A 25,271-nucleotide genomic window follows, 5' to 3' on the forward strand; every position below is an offset into this window, starting at 1 on the left:
TTTCCTATAAGGTTCCTTTTCTGGCTACCACTTGTTCAGGTCGGTGAATTGGGGAATGAGGGGCATTGTTTTGTCTTGACTCTTTTCTTAGTTTCTTTACAGACAAGGTTTTCTTGAAACTGAAGCCTTCTTTAGTGACCAAAGTTCCACATGACTTCCATCCATCCCAAGATCTGGTTGTTTTATCTTTGCCTCTTTGTTCTGGTTGAGTATTATCTCACCCAGTTAGAACTGGGATCAGGAAGATGGTTAAGGAGGTAATTGATGCCTTGGTCAATTGCCGGTAATCTTCATTACTGCTAACTAGTTCAGATGTTCCTTGTCGCAGTCCTGCATGAATGGGGGTAGAGTGAACTTGAAAGGTTTGTTATAGAATATGAATTTTTGCTAGGTACTTTACAGAAAGTTTAGTATGACTATTTCCTCTGGTTATAGTACTGGCAGGACGAGCTGGTTGGCCATCTTGGTGGTATTTTTTTATTGGGAGCGATGGTAGAATCCTTTCCTTGCCACATAAATTGCAGCTCATCCAGTAAGGACTGAGATGAGAAAGACCTGAATTTGGAGTACGGTGGATGTTTGGACTCGTGACATAAAAGGCTACAAGGACTTTTTTGGACCGATTCACGTAGAGATGTGTAGAAGTACTTTTTAAAGAGTACTTATGTATAACTCTTACAGGCCTTTGTGAGTCAGCCCCAAAACATCTAAAATGAGACTGAAGTAGGGAGATCTGGGGGATAGTCATGTACAATTAGTGGATACTATTGTGTATTGACCTCAATATTTGATGTACGTTATGTGTTTAAACTTTTATCATTTTAAGAACAGTTGAGGCAGGCTTCCATCCTGCCCTAAAGTAATTTATCAATCGATATGTCACAGTTTGTATTTTTTGAAGTGGTAATTGGTGATTGAGTCTTTGTTTCTTTCAGTTCCACTGATTTTTATTTTTTATATTTTTATTTGTGTGTTTTGTGTTTCTGCATTTGTAGACCTTGTTTTGATGGGATACTGAACACTGACCCAAGACTGTATTCATCCTATGACATGAAATCCTTCCATCTTATCAGCTGTCTAGGATAGAATTCAAGGCTGCTTCCCCAGGGCTGACAAACATCATTCAGAAGTTGTCTTTTTTGTAGTGCTTACACTTGTGATTTGTGTGAACGCTTAGGGTCAAGCCTTCTGTTGCTCACGGAAACAGCCCGCCCATTCCTCATTAACAGATACAAAGATACAAAGGCAAGAAGGCAACAATTCGCCACGGCCAAGGTACGGACCTTATTAGGACAAAGTGAACGGCTTTGAAAGAAGCATGGTCCATTCTTGCATATTCTACCTAATTTAAGCAAAACTTGGGAGGCACTGTCTATGTCTGAGAAGGCTGCTCTCTAGTACACCCCGGGGGCACTTCAGAGTCACAGGACGTCAAAGCACCCGCCGCGCCTGCGTCAGCAACACAGCTGGGTGGCACAGACCCCTGAATGTAATCCGCCTTCTATATCCGGCATGGGAGGGGGAACCCTCCATTACCCTTTCTGCAATTCTGCACAAAGGGCTTGATCATACGTGTGATGTGACGCATCCACTCCATGGATAAAGAGGACAATTATCCTGTCCCTTGTGCGCCAACGCTCCTGTCTTGTCCCCCACCTCCTAGCTCGAAAGCCTCCCAGTGAAGGCTAGGAGAGGAGGCAGGGTGGAAGCCCCCATACGGCTTGCGCACGGCTCATCTAAGAATAGGCATCTAAAAATGGGCATGTTTCCTTTCCAAGCTGCAGCTGTCCACGACTGGCAGCATGGCAAGCTTTGCTCTAGGCAGGGCACAAGGCGGAGACCGGAAATGTGTGTGTGTGTGGGGGGGGGGGGGGGGGGGCACCAAATACTAGCCCTATGAGCAGTAGTATCACCGGCTAAAATCAGGGAGGTCTAACTGCATCATGCTCAGCTTTAGCCAAGATGCGAGATTTAGCCCTAATTTCAGAGGAGAAAAGGCCTCCTCCCTCAGTGTCAGCTTTCACACTTTATTTAAAAGATTACTCCTGGTTCTGATATTAGACATCATTGCAAAGTGCCACTGGGAGAGAGTTGTCCTCCAGCATAAGCAACTGCATGGAGGCACAGACTGCACTTCCAAAATGAAAAGGTGTCAAGTGTACATGGAGAAGGCTTGTTACCATCATCCCACTGGACCTGTTGCAGCTCATCATAGGGACTGCATTGTATTGAGGCGCGGTGACCTTCCAGCAAGGGGTCATATGGAAAGGAGCCAACCATTGCTAGGGATGTTCCTGTGCTGTGGCAGCTGTGGTAACTGGCTCCTGGCAGGTAGGGGCAGTCAGGAGAGTACCCACTGAAATGATGTGACTGCTTGTCGCGGTCTGCCAGTCTCACAAAGGCAGGGCAACCATGGATGGATCTGGGGGTACAGCACGTCCTTGTGCTAGCTTCATTTTCAGCTGGGTGCGAGCTACGATGAATTCCACGGGCAAGTCACTGTCCCGACACCCTTTTTGAACTGTTCACCATGAGCCAAGAGGACTGACTTTTAGGAGCAGAGCTGGTATTTTGGAATGAGAATGTGGTGCCATGATTCATATAGTAATGTTTTTAACTCTCCCTGCATCACGTCAAGGGAGAGGATTGGTCTATTCTGTTTGCCGGACATTTTATGAAATAGCCTCTTAAACACACTGTATACTATAATGTATAACTTTTTTAATGGATTACAAGAAACAGGAGGCCTTCTACTTTGTATGTTCTATAAATATGTGTTAGCGCAACCAAGCGGTCTATGTTGTTTCCCACTGCAGTGTGTGTACGCGTTCATGCCTATCCCTCTCTCCCTACTAATAGAAGCAAGGTACTAGGGGTGGGCCGCTTCGCCGGAGGGATAGCAACCAGAGCTGAAAACCCAAAATTTCTCATCACCCTGTTTGCAGCACAGCTCAAGTCTTCCAAATATTCCTGGTACAAACAGTGAAAGGAGGGAGGTGAGAGAGTGGTGTCGGAGCTGAGAGTCCAACTGACACAATCTGTGTTTAGTAGCAAATCACCCCTCAGCAGATAGGAAGAACGTGATGTGCAAGACATGGTGCATGGTTCCAATGTGTGTCAACCAGGCACAGACAAGCAAGACATGATTCATGTTTCATATATATGTGCCATGCATGCACAGATGTGCAGGGCACGATGCACGCCTTGTGCATGCATGAACCGGGCACTGATGTGTAGAACATGATCTATCATTCACATGTGGCAGAGATAAGTAGGACAGGATGCATGGTTCCTATTTAGGCAGCTTAATTACAGATGTGCAGGACATAATACATGGTTCATATGTGTGTCAGACGGCCGCAGCTGTGCAGTACATGATGCAAGGTTCATACACGTGTCACCCAGGTACAGACAAGTAGGGATGATGTATGGTTCATATGTGTGTCACTAGGACATTGATATTCAGAACACACTTTACAGTACAATCGGCAGTGTTTGCTGCACACCTGGGGGACACGCGTCTTGCTGCCCGCAATGGCTGGTTAGTCAGAGATCCGACTTGTGCTTGAGGTAGAATCCTCATTCCTTCCTCAGCAGAGGAACCAAGCCACAGGGCCTAACGTGGCCCTTACACCCCACCCTCAGGTCTACCATCTTGAGACCCCTCCCTCCTGAAGACACTCACCTGATCCGGCAGAAGACGGATTTTTCTTGGGTATAGTCCATGGGAGCAGCATCTGCAGGGAAGACAGAGTAGCATGTTAGCTTCAGGTGGCTACCAGACAATGCTTTCACAACAGGCCGGCCCCTCATTACACACTGCCAGACTTCGCCACTTAGGCCGAGGTCTCCAACTGTCCCCGACCTTATTTCATTTATCCCTGAAATGTATCCCTGAAGGCCAGACACCTTTGCATCCATTCAGAGGAGAATAGGACGACTCTAAGGGAAATGGTACAGAGACTGCAACTGAATAGGGCAAGCCGTAACACAAGCAGGTATAACATGGGCAGAAGGTGTGGCCCTTCTACTCCTTTTATCACATACAAGTCTATTTCTGAACATTTGCTAACTTTTTATTACATGTCCCTGCTAATGAGGACCTCCATTGTAGAGAAAAAACAATGCCTCTTCTTCGTCTCTAATATTCACCAACAATTGGCATTCTAGAATGTTCCTTTATTTGATGATGTCACCTAGGGTTTTGAGATGCACTGTGACCTCATTTACCCTTCCCTCTGACGGGGCAGGTGACTATGTTCCCTTCTATAGTGAGAACACAACTTCCTAGTTCTGTCCTGAACCACACCGTCCGCTGCTGCGGAGTACAGTACAGTCCTCTAGGAGCTGGTTCTTACCGGCAGACGTGCAGGCACTCCAGGAGGGCAGATGAAAAGGCGCTGTCGAGCCATAGAAGACACTGACATCCTGCGGCGCAAGGAACTCCGCGAAGGTGGCACCCTTGAAGACGTCCCGCTTGCATCGCAGGATGAAATCTGCCTGGTCTGAAATGTAGACAATCTTCCCCGTGATGAAGGAAACGGCCACTGAAAATGTGTCCTACGCAGAAAGAGGGACCGTCATTATCATACTCACTCAGGTACATTGACATCATCTAGAAGCCAGGATTTGCCCCTGAATCTAAAAATACAGACTTTTTTTTCTTGCAAACTTCCAAAAATTCTAGCCCTACAACCTGAGACAGCTGAGCTATCTGTATCATGTCAAAATCAGAACACTTGTGCATCTCTGAATTTGTTACAAGGAAAAAAAGATTGCCAACATTCATCAAGCTTCGAATTTGAGAAGGATATGGTTTTAAAATTAGCTGGCATTAAAATGGCCCATTCATTTTAGCACCAACTTGCTATAATATGGAAATATTGACCGTTTTCACACACATAGCAAAACTGTAACACTCCACAAACTGCAAGTATGCAAGTAATCTGGATTGACATGACACCTTCCACGCCCTAAGCAAACATCAACAACACCCGAAACCTTATTAACACCAACATAAAAAGCAAGACAGCCTGGAATATTCACCCTCGCCCACAAAGAATAAAATAGCCGGTGGGAGTACTCCACCAGGAAGCAGAAGGGAGTGGGCGCTCACCTGGTTCTTGAGCGTGTACTCGGACGTGATGTTCTCCAGTTCCTCAATGGTGTAGCTGGACATGTCCAGGCAGCAGGGCTGGCTGTCGTCCACCGTCCACTGCTGGTAGTACTCCTGGTTGGCTGTACAGGGAAAAACAAGGTCCAGCTCTTTTAAAAAGAGTTACATACTGGACTTGGGATTAAGGGGTAAACCCACTCCACCCACCGCAAAGACATACAGCTCACTCAACCCGGTGCCTAAACAGCAAGTTGTGCCGCAGGGTGGGATACATGAACACTGGCAGATGCTTAAAATATGAAATCATATCACCCTGCACGCGTGAGTCTTAACCCGTGGCTATGTTTCGTACATAAAGTTCTGCCAATCAGTGATGTATTAAGTAGAATTATATTCGGTACACTTGTATTAAATGTAGGAAGCTGAGCTGAAGCTCTGCGACCATGGAAACCCTGAGTCATCACATGCTTTCTTTTCCGAATCCCAGAATAGGAAAGGAGGCTGCCCAAACTATCGCTTCATTTTCTGCCTTCTTCAGACGAAAGTTGCTACACACCTCACACTCGACCCTAAACAGAAACCAGAATCTGTTCTCTCAATCTACAAGGATGGAGAAAGCAAATCTCTCTGCTTCCAGGTTGAATGGTCAGCTGGTGGTGGCACAAGAATTGATCTGGGGGTGGAAATGACTGAATTTGTTTCTGGTGGGTGTGTTTTCAGACTGACATCATACAACCACACCTACGAAATCTCTAGTTCTTGTAGGACAGTGCACTGCTCTGAAATGATTGGGCCTCCAGGGCACACTAGCCTTACAGTGCCAAAACTGAGGCGCGGGGGAGGACTGAGGTACTCTGGAAAATCTGCATGTGACACCAAGTACCAGAGTATTAAGGAGTGTGAAGTGTCAAGACTGAGGTTCTGCAATCTGACGGATACAAAGTATATGGCTGCCCTGGTTGAGGGGGACACGTAAGTCTGTTTATGACCGGCTATTCGTTATTCAATATTTAGAAGCTCTTATTCTCTCTTCATAAAGAATTTTGAGGGGGTGAAATCCCAGGGGCCTCAAGGCAGGAACTCAAACTCACCTCGGACTTGCTTAACACAGGACAGCGCATACTGCAGGGTGGCCAGCGTGCCCGACTTGCCCTTGCCACGCTTCTCGGATGGTAGCCGGATCTTGAGCTCCTTGAGGGCCTTCATCAGCTCCTTCTGGGTCTTCTCACGGGCAGACTGATCGCTGCTGCAGGAGGACAGAGAGAAGGAGACAGAGAGTCAGTCAGGCCTGTGGTGCCAGGGGCACTGCCATCATGGCTGGGGCAGAAGGTGGGTCTTGCACATACCTGCAACCGCTGGTGGAGGGGTTGTCCTGCTCCGAGCTGGCACTCAGCAGGCTGTAGGCAATGGAGCTGCTCGGAGGAGATGGACTCTGAGAGTTGGTGCTGCAGAAAAAAAAAAGAGTCAGAAACTTCAGCAAAGTGACTGAGATCTCACGGGAAAGACAGAAGTAGACTTTACAGAATCAACTCAAGAAAACAGAATTTATCCCTGGAAGAACTGAGGAGGGGAGGAGAGGCGGAAACAAGGGAAGTGAATGCTCAGGAAGCCGAAAGAGAAAAATGTGAGCAAATTGAAAAATGAGGAGAGTTCAAGTGCAGCCAATTGAGAATTTGAAAAGAAAAGGCAGCGGCCAAGTGGAGCCCCCTGTACAGTGCCCTTCTCTGCCACACATGAGATGCATGCACCCGAGTTAAGCGCACTACTCCTCGGACAGTGTTGCTCTTCTTATCTCCTACAGGAATTCTACACAGCTTCATAACCATGCTTTCCCCTCTTAGTGAAGCTCATCGGACAACCACCATCTCCATGTCCAGACATTACCAGTCGCAGACCCTCACGGCCACAATGGGAACTTCGGCCACTCTTGGGTAATTTAAGGCACTTGCAGGTCATTGCATGACAGCCCATCCTCTGTCTCACAAAGTGCAGACCCCCACTCAAATCTTACCATTCTAAAGGCCATTTCACAGTTTGAGAGATTGCCGGGTAATGACAGGATGTTAAATTGCTCACTTAGGGGCCCGATGTAGGTGGCAAATTCCGGTCGGAAACGGGCGAAATCGGCCGTTTCCGACCGGTATTTGGCACTTTGAGATGTAGGGGGCCAGTATTTACCTATTCGGTATATTTACCGAATCGGTAAATTTACAGAATCTGTAAAATACCGAATCGGTATGATTCGGTATTTATGAAGTGGTAAATATAGATTTACCTACATCGGGCCCCAAGTTCTAAGGCTCATGGATTAGAGGTGACCAGTAGAATTAGCTCTTACTAATTTTAATACATTGCTGTTTTCTTACCTCTTATTGCTCTCGGTCGTCTCCAGGAGGGCTGAGTCCTTGCCGTTGCCACTCGTGCTACTGTGGGAGGAGCGGGAGTCCCGTCCCCGCGATTCCGCACCGTTGGACTCGTTGCCATTGGACTCGTGGCCGTTGGACTCGTTGCCACTCGACCCATTGCTGTTGGCATCAGTGTCATCATTGGACTGGCTCTGCTGCTCCACCACCACCTCCCGGGTTGGTCTTGGGCGGCGTGCACTACTCGTGGCGCCTGTACTACCATTGGTGACTTCAAAATGTCCCGCGCGTTCAGCAAGGGTGCTTCCCGTCTCGCAGCTGGTACTCATAACTTATTTGAGCCGGTACCAGTCTATGGCATCCTTGTTCCAGAAGAAATGGGTACTGTAAGAAACGCACCTGGAAAAGGAACCGATACGGCTTAAGCAAGAGTCATCAGCAGGTGGAAAGAGAAGACAGACCACCCCACCCTAGAACCTGCTGCTCCCCCAATCTGAGAAACGTAGAGATGGGGACAGTGGGTCTCATCCAGTCAAGGCAGACCAAAAGAACAACCTGCAGTTTTGAATAAAGGGGCGAGATAAGGAAGGAAGGAGAAAAAAAGCAAAAGATGAGACTTATGTCCAGCTGAAACAAAGCCGCAGGCCTGGCACACAGGGGATAAAGGGAAACCCCCACCCATAGCAGAGAAATGGCTTCTATTGCACTTGGCTGGAGCAGGGCAGAGTTAATCCATATCGCTAATTAACAGGGGCATATGCTGAGAGCTTCACATGGGGTCCCACCACCTAATGCCCACCTCCAGGACAGCTTCACAACATACAACCATGAGGCAAGCAAAACACAGGGGGACCCGTTCTGTAACTACATGGGCTTGAGCACGTCCTACCAATAACAATCACACGCGGAAAGCTAGTGGCAGTCTTGACATTACCTTTGAATGGTGAATGCCCGGCTGGCCAGGGGCATCCACGTCTCCAGGCAGCCGCGGTCCGTGCAGGTAACATCAGTGAGGCTGGGTAAGGGGGGATTTCGAGGGACGGTGCACAGGGAAAATGAAATAAATAAATATTTTTCCCTCAGCATCGTCCCTCGAACTCCCCCCTTGGCCGGCCCCACCGCCACTACCAGCATGGACCGCAGCTGTCTCCAGGGATTCCCCCATTGGCTTGGGTCTTCTTCCCTGTATGTGATCCCATCGTTCTCCCCCTCCCACCAAGTATTGGGCTCCCTGTGCAGAAACAATGTAGCACTGTACAACAGCAGAAACAATGTAGCACTGTACAACAGTAGAATCAATGTAGCGTTGTACAACAGCCAAAACAATGTAGATTTATGGACAACAAAAGGTCATGGAGGTGGCTAGTCAAACAACTAGTGGGCAACAGAAGCTATAAAGGTGGCTGGTGATCTATGGGTGGCAGGAAAAACTGGCGGACAACATTAGTCATGATGGGGCTAGTAGAACAGCTTCTGGGCAACAGAAGCTATGAAGGTGGCTGGTGGTCCATGGATGGCGGGAAAAAATGGTGGGCAACAGAAGCTATGATGGGACTAGTGGACAAAGGATACCAGGTAGAAAGCTGTTGAGCAAGAGAAGCCATGAAGGTTTCTACTCAACAATGAATGCTTGGGAGAGCTGGTGCTCAAGAGAAGACATGGCGGGAGCTAGTGAACTAACGTCATGGAAAGAGCTGGGGAACTTCAAAATCCCAAGAGGGGAGCTGCTAAAGGACACATGCAAGGGATGCCAGGGAGGAAAGAAAGGCGCCAGAGGATGAGCTGCGAACCATGGGTCCCGCTGAAGAGAGCTAGAAAAGCATGGATGCCAAGATGGAAGAAGGTGAAGGATAAGAGGACGGAGGCACTAAACCATTCTGTCTGGGAGGGAGCAGGTGGCCTGGGGACAAGCTTTAGAGCCAGAGGCCGCCTTCCAGGAAACTCCCCTGACAGATGTGAACGCCTGCTCCTCAAGCCATGAACCTGTTTACTGAAGGCTGCAGGAGGCGCCCCGTCGCCCATCGCTAATGAAGAGAACAGGTAGGGCTGGCACGCTCCTACCCGCGGACAAGGCCAAGCAGAGCTGCCGTCACTTAGGAGTCCACCAGGGAGCCGTGCAGACACGCTCTCAACATGCTAACAGAATATGTTCCCCCTTGACCTCTCAGACTTTAGCGGTATATATCCAATACTTTGATTCTATTATTTTCATACATAAGGGCAGACAACAAAAAAGGAATTTTTTATAACTTTCTCATTTTATTATTTTTTTCTTTTTTAGTTATATTTCTTAGTACAAAAATTATTTCTCATTTGTCGTTTTGTCACATCAGTTAATATACTTTATCAAAAAAACACATAGTATAAAACACAACATTTTCTAATCTCATCAGTAAAAACACTATTTACTGCAGGGGAAAACGATATACAAGACAATCAACACTCTCACATGTACATACATCCCTTATTTAACATGCATACTACATTCATTCTAGATTCTGCGTCTGAGGGATCGCAGATGGAAATGCAAATTGGTACGCAAGGTCGACGCGTTTCGGCAGTGTGGACCGCCTTCCTCAGGACCTGTCTTGCAGAATACTCAAACACAAACAAAAGTTTTATGGCCCCTGCATGGTTGAAAATCTGTAACGATAAATGACATACATTGTTTTATTTATTCTAATACGTTCTACCTACTTCTCAGTTTGTATTGCCCTATGTACAATCAAAAAAGACATAATTCATTTGCATATTATAATTCCTTAGATTCTCTTGTGGTTGGACCTGGACTGAGCAGTAGGAACACGAACCCACGACTCTCATATGTGACACAAAACCCATACCTAGTGAGTTTCCCTCGGGTTAAATTAGCCTGAGAACTCTAGTGTTAATATTAGAGAATATTTTTGAGAGAAGGATACATAGGGCAATACAAACTGAGAAGTAGGTAGAACGTATTAGAATAAATAAAACAATGTATGTCATTTATCGTTACAGATTTTCAACCATGCAGGGGCCATAAAACTTTTGTTTGTGTTTGAGTATTCTGCAAGACAGGTCCTGAGGAAGGCGGTCCACACTGCCGAAACGCGTCGACCTTGCGTACCAATTTGCATTTCCATCTGCGATCCCTCAGACGCAGAATCTAGAATGAATGTAGTATGCATGTTAAATAAGGGATGTATGTACATGTGAGAGTGTTGATTGTCTTGTATATCGTTTTCCCCTGCAGTAAATAGTGTTTTTACTGATGAGATTAGAAAATGTTGTGTTTTATACTATGTGTTTTTTTGATAAAGTATATTAACTGATGTGACAAAACGACAAATGAGAAATAATTTTTGTACTAAGAAATATAACTAAAAAAGAAAAAAATAATAAAATGAGAAAGTTATAAAAAATTCCTTTTTTGTTGTCTGCCCTTATGTATGAAAATAATAGAATCAAAGTATTGGATATATACCGCTAAAGTCTGAGAGGTCAAGGGGGAACATATTCTGTTAGTGTCTTACTTTTCCCCTCTTTCCCTGACCTTAAAGTAACAAATAGAGGGGGTCCCAATCTCATGCTAATAACGCTCTCAACATGCCCCATGCTGGCACTCTCGTCGAAGGGGGCTCGATGGTATATTAAGCGCTGTCCTAAGAGGGCACGTTCTGTCGATCCTATGTCCAACAGAGAGTGCCAGGGACCATGGGGAAGTCTGGGTATATCAACTCTGGGGAAAATGAGGGAGATGTTGGATCCTCCCAACAGGCTGTATCCTCATTTCCCTCAGGGACACCCAACCAGCTGGCTTCTAATGGAATACCTCGTCCCGAACACGATGTGCCACCCTGCCCACCATCGAACTGAGCTCAAACCACCACAGCAAGACGTCCAGGCCCTCACTAGCGTTCATCTCAGCAGCAATGGGCCAACTAGGCCATCACTGCTGGAAATTGTAGAGGTCATAAGAAGCCACTCAGGCAAACCCTGGAGGAACTCATACTGCCATAATGAGCCACCCCGACAACCACCAGAGGCCAGCACCCCCTGGCTTCCAACAAAAGCCAGGAACCAGTCCTATATGCCACATTGGCCACCACTGGGCGAGCTCAGAGCAGCCCTTATGAGCCATATAGGACAACCCTACAGGAGCTCACCCAGGGCAGAGCAGGCCACACTATCTACCACAGGAGGAGCTAATAATGACAAAAAAAACTCCTTATAGCTTCAATGCCATAAAAAAGAACTGTGGCCAGCACTTGAGAAGATCTCATAAGTTAGTCACCCCGGCTGCATTTTGTAGGTGTTACTCCATCCGCAATGTGTCACCATGGCCTCTCTGGAGAAGCTCATACGGCGCCTAACGAGCCTTGTGGCATCCTCTCCTTGATCATCCAGCCGCCAATGAGCGATCCTGGCCGCCACTAGAGGTTATACCAGCCACAAAGTTTCGTCCTGGTTTCCAATGAGGACCTCAGAACCGCCACGATAAACCATATTGACTACAAGCAGGGGAGGAAAAAGCAACTGTGATAGGATGTCCTAGATGGTTAGAGAGGAGCTCACAGATGCCACAGCGAGTCATCCCGGTGACCAGAGATCATATTAGCCTCCATATCCTACCCTGACCACCTGCAGGGGAGCTCATGACGAGAGCACCTACCAGCAGCAAGAGGAATCATGGCTGAAACTTACGTCATCCTGTGAGCAGTCTGCCTACAACACCCCACACGGCATGTGTTCCAACACCAACCCACAAGCTGAAGACCAGTACCTAACCATCACTAAGCCACAACCAGTGCACCAACACAATCCCATACTCAGAGCGCCTACAGCATCCCGCATCCCAGACCAGATGATCCTACACCATCCCACAGCAGGCAATCACACAGAATCCCACAGCAGGTGCTTCTACACCACCCTACAGCAGGTGTTTCTACACACAATCACACACTTTGTGCTTCTATACTGTCCCACAGCATGTGTTCCTACACACAATCACACACTCTGTGCTTCTATACTGTCCCACAGCATGTGTTCCTACACACAATCACACACTCTGTGCCTCTATACTGTCCCACAGCATGTGTTCCTACACACAATCACACACTCTGTGCTTCTATACTGTCACACAGCAGGTGTTCCTACACACAATCACACACTCTGTGCTTCTATACTGTCACACAGCAGGTGTTCCTACACACAATCACACACTCTGTGCCTCTATACTGTCCCACAGCATGTGTTCCTACACACAATCACACACTCTGTGCCTCTATACTGTCCCACAGCATGTGTTCCTACACACAATCACACACTCTGTGCTTCTATACTGTCACACAGCAGGTGTTCCTACACACAATCACACACTCTGTGCTTCTATACTGTCCCACAGCATGTGTTCCTACACACAATCACACACTCTGCTTCTATACTGTCACACAGCAGGTGTTCTTGTACACAATCACACATTCTGTGCTTCTATACTGTCCCACAGCAGGTGTTCCTACACACAATCACACACTCTGTGCTTCTATACTGTCACACAGCAGGTGTTCCTACACACAATCACACACTCTGTGCTTCTATACTGTCCCACAGCATGTGTTCCTACACACAATCACACACTCTGTGCTTCTATACTGTCACACAGCAGGTGTTCTTGTACACAATCACACATTCTGTGCTTCTATACTGTCCCACAGCAGGTGTTCCTACACACAATCACACACCCTGTGCTTCTATGCTGTCCCACAGCATGTGTTCCTACACACAATCACACACTCTGTGCTTCTATGCTGTCCCACAGCATGTGTTCCTACACACAATCACACACTCTGTGCTTCTATAATGTCACACAGCAGGTGTTCTTGTACACAATCACACATTCTGTGCTTCTATACTGTCCCACAGCAGGTGTTCCTACACACAATCACACACTCTGTGCTTCTATACTGTCCCACAGCAGGTGTTCCTACACACAATCACACACCCTGTGCTTCTATGCCGTCCCACAGCATGTGTTCCTACACACAATCACACACTCTGTGCTTCTGTACTGTCCCACAGCAGGTGTTCCTACACACAATCACACACTCTGTGCTTCTATACTGCCCCACAGTGGGTGTTCCTACACACAATCACACACTCTGTGCTTCTATAAAGTCCCACAGCAGGTGTTTCCACACGCAATTACACACTCAGGGCTCCTCCAGCACCTATAGACGGTGCCCCCACACCCTCATTCTCGCTCCTACCCCATCGCCCCCCCCCCCCCCCCTGCTCTCCTGGAACACGTGATGCCCGGGCTCTGCGCCACACCTGTCCACGCAGAGGACGTGGCAGCGGGCCAGGCCTGATTACAGCCCTGCTTAGAACGCCGTGAATGCCGGTTCATCTCGTCATTCAGGTATAGATGAATCACAGGGAGAAATGAGAAGTAATCACTCTTAGGAGCTCTCCTGTGCTGACAGGGCAGCCCCGCCCCCGGGGGACCATTGAGAGAAAAGATGTCTAAGAGCTCTCGGACCTGGGAGGACGGACAGTCAGACCCCCTCTCACTCAGACACAGGGTGAGGGTGATGCTGTCCGGGGCAGGGAGGCAGAAGAGACAGCTCCTCCCCTCTCACTGAGACACAGGATGAGGGTGATACTGTCCGGGGCAGGGAGAGAGAAGAGACAGTCCCCTCTCACAGAGACACAGGGTGAGGGTGATGCTGTCCGGGGCAGGGACGGAGAAGAGACAGCTCCTCCCCTCTCACAGAGACACAGGGTGAGGGTGATACTGTCCGGGGCAGGGAAGGAGAAGAGACAGCCCCCTCTCACTCAGACACAGGGTGAGGGTGATGCTGTCCGGGGCAGGGAGGGAGAAGAGACAGCTCCTCCCCTCTCACAGAGACACAGGGTGAGGGTGATACTGTCCGGGGCAGGGAGGGAGAAGAGACAGCTCCTCCCCTCTCACTGAGACATAGGGTGAGGGTGATACTGTCCGGGGCAGGGAGGGAGAAGAGACAGCCCCCTCTCACAGAGACACAGGGTGAGGGTGATACTGTCCGGGGCAGGGAGGGAGAAGAGACAGCCCCCTCTCACAGAGACACTGGGTGAGGGTGATACTGTCCGGGGCAGGGAGGGAGAAGAGACAGCTCCTCCCCTCTCACTGAGACATAGGGTGAGGGTGATACTGTCCGGGGCAGGGAGAGAGAAGAGACAGCCCCCTCTCACAGAGACACTGGGTGAGGGTGATGCTGTCCGGGGCAGGGAGGGAGAAGAGACAGCCCCCTCTCACTGAGACACAGAGTGAGGGTGATACTGTCCGGAGCAGGGAGGGAGAAGAGACAGAGTATGGAAGAGACGGCGCACCTCTCCCTGAGACGACACATGGGAACCCCAGGGAGAAGAGACAGGTAGGCAGTTATAAGAGAGAAGGGGCCCTGAGCAATGGGTGGAAGCGGGTGGTACACACCTCACTCCTCTCAGCAGGCCTCCAGCTCTAGGCTTGGAGAAAAGAATTGGTCGGATACTTCAGCTCAGCAGGTTATCAGTCTTGGGAGGGAGAAAGAGGCCGATCCTGTCACCATGAGAGCGTCGGTGTAAGAGCGCAGGGAGAAAGTGACAGGTAGACGCAGCCTTGGCCTAAAAGGGGGGGAGACAAGTAGCCATCTTCCTCGACCAGCAGGCCACAGGAGAGAGAGTAAGAGACAGGCGTCAGGAGCCCTGATATCAGCAGAGGCCCTGAGAGGGGGGCTCAAGCCACAAGAAAGCAGCAGACCCTGAACCCTAGAAGAAAAGGGGAGAAAAGATTGATACTTCATGACATCTGAGGGATAGGACCTGCAGCCACAAGTCACCCCTGGCTTGCAGAATCTCCCAGAAGCCAGAAGTGGAGAACAACCCCCGCACCACCAGGATCTCCCACTGCGCCTGCAATGGTCAGCTGCACCTGAAAGGTCACAGACACCTCCAGGCGGTGACCTTCAGCTTTAAGGTTCCCCTTGAGGCTTGTTTTCTCTCTGGCACCTTTTATCAGACTCTGTCTGAGGTTTCAAAGAGAGGTGTGGAAATATACTTAAAAATAGCCTGAGCCCGCCAGGTTGGATTCAGCACCAGACAGTGAGGGGGTGGTCTGGGGAGCCCCAGGGGGGTGAGAAGAATGTCAGAGAGAAGGGGCGCATATTGATGAGATATTTCATCTTTAGGAAAGATCGACTGTAAGCAGAAAATACTTGAAGGCCAAAATACGCCCGTCGCCGTTTAAATTCAAGTGATATTATTTATAAATGGCTTAGTCTTCCGTCTTGTGATCTATAAATGTCACAAGAACCCCTGTGTGGCAATATAGGGCCATATTACACAGTGCTGATTTGTGTGCGGGCATGCACATACACACATACACACTGTAGTGACATCAAATACCACCAGGCTGATGGGGCACTTTGCTTTAAAAGTGTGGTTTTTCAAACGAAGAGATGTTCATTGAAAATAGTAAGTGAAATACTAGACTACACCGGTTTGGCTGTCTACAGTCTAACAGGAACTACTTATGTAAGAGCATAGAACTGGAGAAGAAAACATCCTTTGTGTTGTCACAAAATACATTCTCTCTGTGAAAGGGGCAGGGGGGCTGCTCTCTTCCGCTGCGACTAACAAAGGGAACTGAATAGAATTCGTTTTTAACTTTCACGAATATAATTTGAAGAGTTGATGTTGTTTCCAGCTCAAATGGATCGAAATAACACTGCCCGACAATGTGCCAGACAAAGATGCCCGATTTGTTTTGACACATATATTACATAATCCTGCCACACACTGTGTTCACTTGTTGCCACATAATCATAGGAGCCCAGACACAGGTAAACTGCACAGTGGTTTGGAGGCTGGCATCATGATGATAAAACCCATATTTAACAAAGACCTTAGAAATATCTCCCATATTTCCATGGGCCCGTGCTAAAGATGCGTGTTTACACCACATGACTTTCCTTTCTTCTGTCAAGTCAATCTAACATTCTCAATCTGTGAGATGGTGAACATTTTCTCATGTCACTCACTTTGTACTGTGGTAATAGCAAGGAATTCTGCACTGCAGGAACACATCTGTCAATGTGTTTATTAGGGCACGTGGGTTAAACGATGTGTTATTGGGCTGCATTCATTTTCACTCCTATAGTCTGTATGTATATATATCAATATCTATCTATCTATCTATCTATCTATCTATCTATCTATCTATCTATATATATATATATATATATTTCCATGATAGAAGTTCTGTGCTATATACTTGAATAATAAAAAGCTATATTAACCCATGTGCTATGCGCGCACAAGGAGTCCATGCGCTACATACGAACAATAGGAACCTCGTACTACATATGTGTACAAACTGTTTTCGCCAGTCCTAACCATGTTCAAGTGTAGTAGCCCAAGGCGCTATACACATGCAAAGATATGAAAAGTGTGCTGCACATGTGAAAGAATCAGCCCTACGCGATGTACAGCCACAATATTTACCTCCCATATATGTACATAAATAGGGCCCCTGGCTGTACGTGCGCAAGGATAAAAAAAAAAGCTTCATGTGCTATATATGTGCGCGAATAACAATACAATAAGCTACACCGATTATTTATTATTTCTGTAATTTTTTATTGTATGTAAAAAAATATATATTTACATGGACACCGATTATTTATAATGTCTGTCTCAAAACATGCAACTGGGCCTATTTTCGGCTCCTATTACCCGACACGACTCAGTCAAGAAGCGAAGCGAGGCTTGGGGTAGGCACGCGCCTCTCGAGAGTGCTTTTAGCACCTATGTGCCAAGAACCTGAAAAACACACAGTCTACGCCCACGTGTTTTCGTGAAGATAAGCACTGGGGGAACTCAGCAACCTCGATCCCCAACCTCCACCCCGCCCCCCTCCCCCTTTACAAGACCCTGCCACTTATAGCAAGACAAAATACAAAATGCACATATAAACATGATAGTCTATGAATGTTCACTACCAGTACACAATGCTATATTGTTTACAGGTCCGTGTTGACGTACGTGATTGCATTGATCCAGCTGTGGCCCAGGACTACACTGTATATTAGTTTAATCCAGACACCAGCAGGCCGGTCGCACCACCAATCAGAGCAAATCTGTCAGAGTCCACCAATGATACTATGAGTTCACAGGGCTATCAGATGGGCCAATTCCACCACATGACACTGATTGCATCACTAGGTGAATGGCACCACCATCAGCCAATCACGCACTGCGCGCCATTCAGACTGCGGTATGAGACCATGATGATAGCTGCAACTACGCCCGCTCTTCACCACTACCACCACCACCATGTGCACACAAACCCAAGCTCCATCACTGCCACCAGAAGACACTGACCCCCTCCAACACTAGGAGAGCGCCACCATGAGCCAATCTCACACCAGGGGCGGCCTTAGGCATGTGCAAGCTGTGCACCTGCACAGGGCCACCAAACCCCAGGGGCCACCACGCCAATACATATCCTTAATATAATAATCCTTTGAGGATGGATACATATTTGTGTAGCAGCCCCTGGCAGGGATTTGGCGGCCTCCGGCTCTATTCCACTTCCAAACACCCTGACCCCCCCCCCCCCCCCCTCTTCACTGGCCCCCGCGCTCCGCCTGCCTGGACCCCCTCTTCTGGGGCCCCCTACCTACGCTCCTTGCCCAGGGCCATGAGCCTTGAGCCGCCCCTGCTCACACCTTGTTCCATCCACTCTGTGGAGGAGCCGCGCGCTTTATAAGTACCTATTTACATTAAATTACATCCCCACTGGGGTATGAGGCAATACAGCATCACGTGGAAATGCACCCACTCTGCTTCACTACCTACCACCACATGCACCCACAATTCACCGCTGTCATCACAATGTGCATAACACCCACATTCATGTTTAAAAACTAATTAATAAAAAAAATTAAAAGTATTATCAATGCAAGTAAATAGTATGCACTCAAACGCATCCGCGTGTTAAAGCATACAATTTTTTAACATTTTGAAGCGACTTCATCCTTTTTAACATGACGTATTTTCAGGGCTCGGCTCGTGCACCGGCTCTGAGAGCCAAGCCAGACCATTGGCTGGGTTCATGCTCGGCTCTCCCTGTTAATTTCTTGGCTCTCTTGCTTCTGGTCATAGTGCGGTATGAGGAAAGAAGTCAGAAGAGGGAGAAAATACACCCAAACTTCACAAATATCACAACACAGCACCGATCCCGCCACGAGCTGCAAACGTGTCTATGCAGCCCAACAGGTGGGCAGAATGGAGATGGGTACATCGCCGAGGAAGGAGCCGCTCTACAGGCGGTGGCATCACAGAAGGCAGGTCTACAGGTGCGGGCATTATCAAGTGCAGGGCATTATCAGGAGCTGGGAGAATCCTACAGATAGAGGGGAGCGTCACGCGTGGTGGGGGGGGGGGGGGGGCAGTATCAGAAGATGGCGAAGAACTACTACTACCCCTTTAGAACACCGAGCATCGACAGACCGTCTAACCAGGCATCTGTCTACGACAGTCTAATCTAGCATCTGTCTACGACAGACGGTCTAATCTGGCATCTGTCTATGACAGACAGTCTAATCTGGCATCTGTCTGGCATCTGTCTACGATCGACTGTCTAATCTGCTATCTGTCTACGATCGACCGTCTAATCTACGTCTATTCGGGCATCTGTTTACTTCCGACACTGACAAATCTCGCAGTCGGTGCGGCAGCTCTGCGGGTGGGGGCGCTATCGGGTAAGAGGCACTGTCTTCTAAAGAGAATGCCATTATCCGGAAGAGACGGCGTTATAGGAGACGGTTTTTCAGGAAAAGGGCTGGTCCAGGGGTGCGGGCATTATCCGAGGATGTTTCCCCCCCCTCTCCATTTTTCTATGCTGAAAGAAGATGGTTGCCCATTCACAAAGCAGAGAGGAGGGGAAGGTAACAGATGGAGAAGGGGGGGGGGGGGGGGGGGTTATTTATTTTATTATTTTATGTATGCGATTTTATATAGCGCGGACTTTACCCGAAGGTGTCAGAGCGCTTCACAATAGGAACAGCAATGATACATGAGGAGAAAATTACAAGTGGACAAATTACAAAAGCAAACGTTAAGTTACATGAATCAAAAGTGACAATAGTGAGCAACCAAAATACATGAGGTAGCAATCGGTACATTACAGGGGGGAAGTGATATGTGTGCAGGTTACAAAAGCATACAACGTACAAGTAGAGGTATAATACTGCAATAAATGGCAAACACTCCAGCACAAGAACAAACGTTACGTAGGCAATGGTGGCACCTGTGCAAGTATCTAAAGCAAACGAAATGTGAGAGGTAGCAAACAGTGTGTTACAAGAGAAAAGTGACGTGTGCAAGTTACAAAATGGTACCATACACAGGTACAAGGATAATACCATAATAAGACATGGAAAGGAAGAGGCAGAGGGCCTGGACAGAAGCGAGGGGGCGGTGGATAAACAGAAGAGTCACTTGGAAGCGGCTGCATCACTGGAACTCACAGGAATGGAATTTGAAAGGCGCCGAGCGGGGTGAACGCCTCTCCTGTATTGCCCCTGCCGTCCCCAGTGCGTCCATCTCCCTGCACCTGCCTCATGTGCAGACCTCCTGCTGGGGAGCCCCTGCATGCACAGCCCACTATGGGGCAGCGCACCTTAGCACAAAGCTAAGTGAACAGTGCCCCCTCCTTCCAGCGCAGCCCAGTATCATGCAGCCCCTCCCCTCTGGTGTGTAATCATGTGCAGCCCCGCATGCTGCACGCGCCTGCTGTGCAGGCAGTCCCACACGACACCCAACCCCGTTTATCACACACTTACATAGCCACCTCCTCTGCAAACCCCTATTTGGCACCAGGCTGTACAGCACCCCCTCCCCCCCCCACCCCCCTTTCCCCATCCCCTAATATTTCCAAGCAGATGCATGATGTGCAACCTTAGCATCAAATGCAACATCCAGCGTGCCCAGTACCTTGCGTCTACCCTCTGCGGAGCATCTGGTTCGGCCCCTCAATCCATGCCACCCCACCTGTACAGCGGCAGGCAGTTGTGCATCTGCCTCTGGTGGTCTGCAGCCTCCCAATGGCACGCATGCAAATAACACAGACGCCCAAGCAGGTAACTCTAGAATACTTTGTTCAATAACAATGCCAGACACACAGAGGCATGAACGCCCAATGCCGCCGACTTCACAGAGACCAAGTACCAGCTGTGCAAGAAAAAATATAAAAATTCGACTTTTCAGACTTCGCTCAGCAACCAACCCTTAAAGCTTGAAGCGCCATGAAGTGATACTCCCCGCAAAGCAGCGCTATACAATCCTAAAGGAGGAGGAAGAGCAAAGCGATGGGGGAAGCAGGCAGCTGGCATGGGCAGCACTGCTCAACACATACAACCTGTCAACCACTGGAGACGGTCCAATGTCTGCCAGTCCACTGGGCACAAAGAGCTGCGGGCTCTGTCTAGCCCAGAGGCAGAGCACAGCCGAAGCAGCAGTGAAAGGACACCAGCAGCGGGGACCCTAGACTTACGGTTGCAATATTCAGTGGTTTGCGCCACAGGCAAGGACATAAGATGCATTGATGGCACTTGAGCTCCATGACATTTAATGCATGGACTTTAAAAACTTTAAGGTTTACATGGACCCGACGTGACTCCAATCTGTCATTTTTCCGGTAACACTCGTCTCTACAGTTCATGCATTATACCACTGAGTTATCTTTCCACCGGCGTACAACATATACATGCAAACATAACGACACTGGTGACAACCGGGGGAGGCGGCGAGGGCGCGGTCAGACACAGCAGCAGGAATGGGTGCACGGAGGCACCCAAACACCTGTCCAGGTAGATGCTGTGCCCCACCGTGGCAGAGTCCACCGGGAGCGGGACAGGGGAGCGGGCGCAGTCTCTTACCTGTCCACTGGCATTCTTCGCCTCCTCTGGCAGTCACTCGCAGTAAATCCTGGCACGTCTTGTCAGAGGGAGCGCCAGGATCGGAATGAGACTCTGCTGCTCGGGCGCCTCCTCTCTTGCCAGCGGTGCCCGTCGTGGCAGACATGTGCCGGGCTCATTGCATAAGATGCTGTCGCGCACCGCCATTGGCCCAGACGGGCAGGTGATGTCACCGGCTGGTGGAGCCTGCTGCACGTGTACCGTGGTGCGGCCGGGTGTGGGGCTGCCTGCGCGCTCATTGGCTGCGGGCAAGGCCAATCGGAGCTCGGCATTCGGAGCAGACACAGGTCCACGAGGAGCTGCAGCAGGGAGGCGGGGCCCGGAGTCCGGTCCGCCAATGAGCGCCCGGCTGCAGGAGAACAACAAGCGCAGTGTGGGAGCAGGCGAAGCCATGCGTCTGGCCGTGTGCCAGCGGAGCCGAGCGAAGCAGAGAGACCTGCACAGCCCGAAGGAAACTGAGTTACAAGAAAGGAATGACTCGGTCCTCAGCTGAAGGGGGGTTAGGTCCAGGAGGTTTATAGGACTGATTATTGATCGAAAATGCACCCTAAAACGAAGGGGCAGATTTACAAGTCCCTTGCGACACTTTTACGCTGCCGTTGTGTCACTTTTGTGACACATCAGCAGGTAAACCATGCACCACATTGCGACTTATATACGTGACGCATCTAGGCAGATGCGTCACGTTGAAAAGCCCTGCGAAACCTGCGTCAGGTTTCATGTGGGCGTTCTGGACAGGAAAGTCCAGTAAAACTAACGCAGCGAAATCTGCTTACGTCTGCTTGAAGCAGGTGTAAGGAGTGACGCATCACGTTAAGTATGGGCGGCCCCTGTGCATTGTAGGAGTTGCGTCGCGCTTGCGATGTGACTCCAGCAATGCGCCGCCTGTACACCACAAGATGCGTCACGCATCTGCCCCTCCTTGCACCATGGTGCGTTGCATTGTAAATGCAACGCATCTGTGGTGGCACAAGGGGAGGATTGAGTGATGCATCTGTTCTGGCGCATCCCTGCTGATTTGCAGAGATGCTCCAGAAGTTGTAAATCTGCCCCGAAGTGTTTACAAAATGGAGGCAAATGTAAACGGTTGTGTCAAAAAGTGTATCTCTCAATAGGTCCAGCGCACACGTGTCAACATTTTCGAACGGCAAAGTGGGAGATTTTGAAAAAAATCAGAGAAATGTATTTTCTCAATTGACTTCTATTGTAGAAGAGGCAATTTCAGAAGGCAAACGTCCAGAATAAAGCCATTTGTGGCTTTAAAATCTGAGATTCTCCCGCCTGAATCAGGTCTATTTGCATATATGCCAGGGGATAGTCGTTCTGTTGGAAAAACCTCTTACTGTGCAGTCAAATAGAGGGTCTTTAAAGGTGAAACAAGTAGAGTGTAGTTCCATTGTAAATAAGCATTTTCAATGCAATAGGACTTGCATGTACGCAGGACCTAATGCATAGCATTACAGACATGGGGGAAACATGGACAATGGGCTTGGGGGGAGAAGGGGACGAGAAGGCAGGGACAAAGTAGTGGTCACATTCTAACACGTACCGTACTGTGTAACACTCAAAGTAAAGGGGCCAGTAGACATGGGAGGGTACAAATGACGACATGGGCATAAAAAGGAGGGACTAACAAGCCTCATAATCAATCAGACGGCAGCATTTATGAAAGACAATGACACAAGCCAATTAAAAACATGGGCGGAGAGTGGGCAGAGCTTCCACAGAGATTCCACTCCATACGCCATTGCTGCATGCCTCGCAAAGCGAGCAGCACATGAGCCCTGCTGCTATAGGTTCGACCTAAAAAACGAATGTCACTCTCCAAAAGAATGTGTCAGGCTTCCTCATGCCTAAGTTGAAAGGAGTGTACCCCTTAATAAGAGTGATAGAAGTTGTCAGTTCAGATTTGATAGGTGTGTACCACTGTCACTCTTGATTTAAAGGGAGTGCACTACTAATAAGAATGTGTCAGGCGCATTCCTGAGTTAGGGAGGGTATCACTTCATAAAAGTGGTTGGGGCCTGTCACACCCGAGTTTTAGGGAGAGAACCGCTTCATAAGCTTGTCACACACTTAGTTGGAAGGGGTGTGGCACTTAAAAATATTGTAGGGTCTGACACTTGTAAGTGTGGAGGAATATGCAACTTCATTAGAATGTGCTATGGTCTGTCACTCCTGATTTAAAAGAAGTACAGTACTTCATAAAGATGTGCTAGGCACGGGCATTCCCCTGTGGGTGGGAGTGCAGCACTTTATAAGAAGTAATAGGGCCATGTGGTGCAAGGAGGAGAGAGTGGCCCAGCTCTCATGAAGGAAAATGAATGTTGCCTTACACAAGAGGATACCATAAAAGTCTGTCACTAATGAGTCCAATAAAGTGTTGTTTTAGTATGCAGCAATGGTCAAACTTAACTTTGAAAGCATGTGGAGTGAAGGTACATGTTTACTGCAAGTGCATTGAATAGTACAACACATTTCGGGCTGAGACTTTTGGAAGCACTTTGGCAGGAATTCAGTCATGGAGCACAGAAATACAGAGCCAGTACCGTATGAGATGGAATGTATGTGTGCATTTGTATAGTTTAGCCATCACCAATATTTAGTTGTGCAGAAGTGGACTTGTAATATTTCTTTAAGCCAAAATACAGAACAGCTCTTGTGAACACCAGGTGGTTCCCCTTAAGACAGGAGTATAAGGCCTGTGCATAAAGCAGACACTTTTGGGAGAAATCTGACTGTGCGCTCAGAAATTCTCCTAAACTGGACTGTGACAGCTAGGCAACCGAGAACGCCATTTACACAGTGCGCATGATGACCAGCATTGTGAATTCTTGGCGATGTAATTTGCAGTGTGCCTTTTGAATTAACTCTTAACCACAACAGGAACTGTGTGTGTCCAGTTACCTGTGATGTTCACTCTCAGCTTTTCCTCGAATAGGACTTGTTCTATACATTTGCCCACTAATGTGATCTGAGTGCCCCAGAAGGCTATCTGAAGAGCAGTGTGCCATTTGCATGCCCTCTAATCTGTAACATGAACTGCACGTCTCCTTTCTTGTAGTTTAAGTGATAACGTTTATTTGATGATTGAATTATCAACTGAAAGCTCATACATGCAAATACATACAATGTAGTATGTTAAGCACGAAGGATCTTATTACAATTCTAGAGAATAGTTATGGGATAGAGAGATAGAAAGGTAAGGGGAAGAAAATAGGGAAAAGTAACAAAATCATCTGTTATGAGAAAAGAGTTACAAGCAAATATTATCGATGCTAACAGTAATGCATCAAAGAGTGATAGAAAGCAGCAGATTATGTGAGAGAATTATATTTATAGTAAGAAAGTCAAGGAGGTTTAGGTACCTCTTCAGTCCAAAGGTTATTTAAACAGGTGCTTTTTGCAGAGGAATCCAAGAAATATGTTACAGGTAACCAAAGAAGACCTCTTTTAATGGCAAGAGCAATTGGATTGACATATGCTCTGTCAACTCTGTGATTATAACAAACACCATACCGCTAAGCCTGAATGGATATGTTAGTAGAGTCTTTCCATGCCTTGGTAATTTGTTGAAATGCAACTGCAAGTAATAAATCAAGTACATGGATAGTGTCGTAGTGGGCCGGCCAGTCCTCTGAAATACGTCCTAGGAAAATATTTACAAAAGAAAACAGTTCATGTGTGTGGAAGATATCATTTATCTGTTTCCAGACTTGTAACCAAAATCAGTGAGTGGTAGGACATTCGAATAATATATGTTTAAGGTCAGATGAAGTATTATTGCACGACCAACAGGAGGAGGGCAGTGTAGGG

General features: G+C 48.1%; 1 protein-coding gene across 5 annotated transcripts in view; it reads right to left on the reverse strand.

Annotated features, from left to right (window-relative positions):
* PER1 (period circadian regulator 1) overlaps window positions 1-21,539 on the reverse strand; it is a 38,912-nt gene extending 17,373 nt beyond the window's left edge. For 3 of the 5 annotated variants that reach the window (XM_086945952.1, XM_086945953.1, XM_086945949.1), the window contains exons 1-7: window positions 21,417-21,539; window positions 7,483-7,878; window positions 6,463-6,561; window positions 6,208-6,362; window positions 5,117-5,238; window positions 4,359-4,560; window positions 3,686-3,737 (exon numbers count right to left, since the gene is read on the reverse strand). In XM_086945952.1, the coding sequence (XP_086802078.1) occupies window positions 3,686-3,737; window positions 4,359-4,560; window positions 5,117-5,238; window positions 6,208-6,362; window positions 6,463-6,561; window positions 7,483-7,808 (956 nt within the window). In that variant the 5' untranslated portion in view covers window positions 7,809-7,878; window positions 21,417-21,539. Of the gene's footprint in view, window positions 1-3,685; window positions 3,738-4,358; window positions 4,561-5,116; window positions 5,239-6,207; window positions 6,363-6,462; window positions 6,562-7,482; window positions 8,035-20,006; window positions 20,024-21,416 lie in introns of those variants that run through there. The other 2 variants (XM_086945950.1, XM_086945951.1) reach the window with 2 other exon arrangements.
* Window positions 21,540-25,271: the final 3,732 nt, after the last annotated feature.

The sequence above is a fragment of the Lissotriton vulgaris genome, chromosome 12 (assembly GCF_964263255.1).
Source record: "Lissotriton vulgaris chromosome 12, aLisVul1.2, whole genome shotgun sequence".
Lineage (NCBI taxonomy): Eukaryota > Metazoa > Chordata > Amphibia > Caudata > Salamandridae > Lissotriton > Lissotriton vulgaris.